General features: G+C 39.5%; 1 protein-coding gene across 2 annotated transcripts; it reads right to left on the bottom strand.

Moving 5' to 3' along the window:
- Positions 1 to 350: 350 nt before the first annotated feature.
- LOC129762318 (potassium channel subfamily K member 9) lies at positions 351 to 2388 on the bottom strand. 2 transcript variants are annotated; one of them, XM_055760487.1, is made up of 3 exons: positions 1906 to 2388; positions 1061 to 1679; positions 351 to 992 (listed from the first exon to the last, which is right to left on the bottom strand). In XM_055760487.1, the coding sequence occupies exons 1-3, from the start codon at positions 2030 to 2032 to the stop codon at positions 722 to 724; spliced, it is 1017 nt and encodes a 338-aa protein (XP_055616462.1). In that variant the 5' UTR covers positions 2033 to 2388; the 3' UTR covers positions 351 to 721. The 2 variants fall into 2 exon arrangements, with proteins under 2 accessions (XP_055616462.1, XP_055616463.1); XM_055760488.1 differs by lacking the exon at positions 1906 to 2388 and adding an exon at positions 1764 to 1902.
- Between the last annotated feature and the right edge of the window lie 2258 nt (positions 2389 to 4646).

The raw sequence follows: 4646 nt of genomic DNA, 5'->3' as shown, positions 1-4646 counted from the left end.
TCGATCGCTGTAAACGGGGCCTTTGGTGGTCATATGACTTAAATCGAATGTCATTTTTAAAATGTGAGAGTTGAACTACAATCAGAATAAATCTGAACTCTCAAAAGACCTGTGTTTTATTAAAAAAAAGTTGACAAGTCCTTAATGGAAGACATCAAATCCGGTTGGGGACGAGAAGAATGTAAACCCAATGACCGGTCGAGTGATTTGAAGCAGGTGAATCAAGCCTTAGCGATTATTGGAGACGCACGAGGTCAAAGAACTGCAGCTGAAGACGTGCTTTTACGACATAGTGTTGTGAAGAATATCTAACCTCATAAAGTGATGTATCATAATAAATAGTCATTAAATGGTAAAATGGAAACATTGCTATATTACTCCCGATATTTTACTATGTATTAAATTATTATTCAACTGACATGTTGGAAATATGAAAGAGCCTAATATAGATGTAAATCCGCATTCTGTTTCCTATGGTAGACGTTGAAAATATTCAGATATATCTGTAAAATCTGAAGTTCTACAATTGATCAGTTTTGTTCGCTAGATTGATACTCGAATGTCTGAATAACATTTGAAAAAAAAAAAGAAATGCAATTATTTACATAAAATTTGATGTAAACTTTTCAAATTTATGTTTTTCCTTCATTTTGGAAATTCTATTTTCTGATTATTCTCTTTCAGGACTATCTAATATCACTGTATGCTAAAATCGGAAATCTTAAATCGACATTCGTTTCAAGCTAATCGTACTGGTTATAATATCTGCCGGGTGGTATCCTTGGTCTAATAAAAACTCATGTTCGTGCGTTGTAAAACTGTTGCCTCCCAAACACGTGCAAGAACAAACCGACGTATCTTCTTCCTCGATTTCGGAACAGTAGTTCAGATTGGCACAGGAGAGTAGTTTCCCTGTAGATTCACATTCATAGTTGAAGCCCTCCACGGATGATTGCATTTCGGCTTCCTCGCGTCGAATATCCTCGGCATTCCTGCAAGAATTAGAAGCAGTGAGCATTATTATTTGGTAACAACAACTATAATAATATTTCCCTATTACATGGTCATAAAACGCAACACTAGCAAATTAATGCTTGCGGCCACTACCGCTAGTCCGAATAGAATAAACACCAAACTAAGCGCTACATAGCCTGGTTTGTTGATAAGAGCCTGGTCGTTTTGGAGAGCTACATAATCACCAAAGCCAATCGTCGTCAGCGTAACGAAACAGTAATAAAAACTGTCGAAATAAGACCATCCTTCGTATTTCGAGAACACCGCTGCTCCAGTCGTAATTATCACTGATGATAACAAACCGGTAGCCAGCATAAGATTCATTTCCGTAGCTTCCGTCTGCTGACAGCGGAGATATTTTTTCGCTCTTCGAATAACCACAGACGCAAACTTATTGAGACGTTCACCGATACTCTGGAACATGACCAGCCCTAGAGGAATTCCCACCATTGCGTACGCCATGCAGAACGCTTTGCCACCGATTGTGACCGGTGTGGAGTGGCCGTAGCCAATCATTGCTAGCACAACGGTAGCGAAATAGAATGCTCCTGCAAACTTCCATTGGGGACCGGCTTTATGTGGTTTGTTCTCCGTTATGACAATCTCGATCATGTGATAGTCCTCAGGTGTGATGTTATATTTAGCCACGAAGTTGGCCTTTACGCCTGCAAAAAGATTCCAATGTAGTACCTCAATTTGTGTTTCAACTCATAGAATAATTGCAAAATATTCATTAATGGGATGGTTACCATGGGCATCTAGAAACAAATTACTCATTAGTTCTCTATCGTGAAAACTACCAAATACCGCAAAGATAACCAATGTGCGTGACAATTGTCTTGTCTATATTGTACGCACCGCTATCGGATTCTACTCATCGGTGCTACTTACTCTTCAAAAATTCCCACCGTCGAGCTTCTGTTTCTGATTCCAGCGCATCAAACACGGCCGCTCCTATCAGCAGATAAGTGAATGTGCAAACCACTAGTGAGAGAGTTCGTATGTTCTGACGCTTCATTTTCTAATCGACCCAGATGTGCTGATTATTGACCCACTGTTTTTTATTGTAAACTTTGTTATCGGATATGCGAGGGATTCACACGAGAGATTTCATTATGGACAGAATTGCATTGTTTCTTTTTCGTGATGGCATTTATTCGATGTTAAGATAAATTTTCCAATTTGAGTATTTTCAATCGGTTTTCATATTAGCTACTGTTATTTTTTATTGCTCCTTCGTGATTTTGGCGATTTTATGTTTGTTGATTGATTGCAGGATAATGTTTGACGGCAAGGGATAAGATAAAACACGCAAAGGATATCTCTGTGTCGTGCGACTGTGTGACGTGTCCTTACTACGCAGGACTGATAAAGCGACACTTTTCTTTGAAATTTTGCGCGATTGACATGGGGTTTTATCGAAACACGAATTGACTGTTCGTACCGGGTATGCACGAGGATGTTACTTACTAGGACCATACATATTGAGTACAAGCGTGGCATGACCATGTATAGGGCAATTTTTTTTGTGGCGAAACACTTACGTGGGTACACTGTACTCTTCGTTTCCATGATTGATCTGAACTAGCGTAATTGCACAAGTAATTCACTGAAGGATGTGTAGAAGTAGAAATCCATTCTCATTGTGCATGTTTATTTGAAATTCGAATAGTAAAAAAAAGTGAAAAAAAACTTTTTAAGTTAAACGGTTTAATGTACTAAAGCTAGAAAATAGTTAGGCAAGAAGCAGTTTGTAGTGATAATGTCCCAAGCCAATCAGCCATACTTCGTATTTCACTCGGGTGTACATGTGTTCTTCCGAAGGGCTCGTGAGAATCGTCTTCCGCCTGTAGAAAACCCGCTTTTGGCGTAAACCCTTTTAATGTCAAGTTGAGAAGCAGGAAGGAAAGTCTTGTCACATTGTCAAAGTCCCCTGTGAGTCTAGAACCGGTTAACCGGTTTCACCGTTACCGGTTTTACCGGTAATACCGGGTCATTTGCCATTACCGAATTACCGGTAATTTTACAATCAATAATCGGTAATTTCGGTAATTTTTATTTTTACACCATAACTAATATTTGCTCCGCTTTACTCCGCTTTCTAATATTACTCGAGGATCAAATAAGATTAAAAACACAGCTGGCAGTGTTGCGCCAATTCTATGACCTCCGAACATCAGTTCAAAAATCGCTGCTCGATCTGAAAACGAAACACAAGATAAGCTTCTGCGGTGAAGAACTGACAGCGGTTGATGCCCTGGAACCAGTTCTGGTCGCTGTTAAACCCTTTATGAAGTTGACGTAATATTGCAATTTTTGCTAGAACAGCTATCGGAGCAACCATCAGAAATTTCGAAGCGGCTGCTTGAAGCCCTGATTGGAAGAATTTCAGAAAGACGTTTCGTATATGCAGATTTGTTCCCGTAGAGTAGTGCGGACAAAGGTGCGCACGGGGCAAAAGTGCGTATTGGCCTTTTTGTAACAAACGAGCATGAAAATTCGGCAATAGTGTATTCGTTTGACACATAATTACACCAGCAGCTCAAACATATAAATAAGATACATTTCATGAAGGTGGCAAAAAGTTATGAGGTAAAAAGAGTTTTGCGTTATTTTGATCTATTTTTTTCAATTTGGGAATGGCGATTTAGTTACCTAAAATAATCGGAAAATTCGGAAGTATATTGTCAAGGGAACCTTTATTCTATAGTAGATAAAAGTGCGTATTCGTGAATGTGAAAAAGTTTTTAAGGCTTTTTTTTTTAATTCGATTAGTTGAAAAATTGCTTGCGTGGCAAAAGTGCGCAGCGGCTGTGAGGCAAAAGCTCGCACCGTCGTTGTGCTCTCAAAAAAAATTATAAAATGTTTTCAACCAAATTTTTAATGGGACCCACGCGAAGAAAACTATTTTAAAGGAATGTACTCCAGGAATGCCTGAAATGGCCCGACAGAGGCTTCCGTAAGTGATTCATGATTTGGATCTTCTTTTATTAATATTTCTACTTCTGCTGGGATGTGCCAGTGTGCACCTACGGCAGTTTAGAGGATCTGGCGAGCCATTGCAGAGCACTGGACAAACCTTTCTATGGTATGATCCTCAAAGATTTACGGCGCCCGGCGTTTGATTTTACGGAAGGTCCAACAGTGGTACTACACGCGCATCGGCAGTAGAGCATACAAATCACAAGGGAATCTTCTAGCAACAGCAGGTGACCTCATTCGTGAGGAAAACCGAGCTACCAGTAACCAACGAAATTGCAAGAAAAAACTACGGGTTTTCGGAAGCGAGTAACACTTAACTTTTTACTTCCGTTCTACGTAAGGATAGTCTCAATTGATATCTATCAATAGGTGACATGGATTTTTTACGCGGATTTTCCAATTAACGCGGTTTTTTTACGCGGATTTTCCAATTAACGCGGTTTTTTTTACGAGGTACGTATCCCCCCGCGTAAAAAACCTGGCTGTAGTTACAATTTGGTAAGCAAACTGGATTTTATTTCATTCTATTTCAAGAGTTATTGGACAAGTTAGGTGCGCACCCTTGCCCCGCACTACTCTATTTGAATAATCATTCTGCTCGTGGTCGAGACACAATTAATGTTTACTTTGGCGTCTTCTATCAAACGTCA

This window comes from Toxorhynchites rutilus, chromosome 1 (genome assembly GCF_029784135.1).
Source record: "Toxorhynchites rutilus septentrionalis strain SRP chromosome 1, ASM2978413v1, whole genome shotgun sequence".
Taxonomy (NCBI): Eukaryota; Metazoa; Arthropoda; class Insecta; order Diptera; family Culicidae; genus Toxorhynchites; species Toxorhynchites rutilus.
This window is presented reverse-complemented; position numbering and strand designations above follow the sequence as displayed.

Excerpts from the sequence above, each read along its gene's own strand:
- LOC129762318 (XM_055760487.1), bottom strand. The coding sequence starts at position 2,032 with ATGAAGCGTCAGAACATACGAACTCTCTCACTAGTGGTTTGCACATTC. Across the intron at positions 1,680-1,905 it reads ACGGTGGGAATTTTTGAAGA|GCGTAAAGGCCAACTTCGTG; the intron begins GTAAGTAGCACC and ends ATCTTTTTGCAG. Across the intron at positions 993-1,060 it reads GTGTTGCGTTTTATGACCAT|GAATGCCGAGGATATTCGAC; the intron begins GTAATAGGGAAA and ends TAATTCTTGCAG.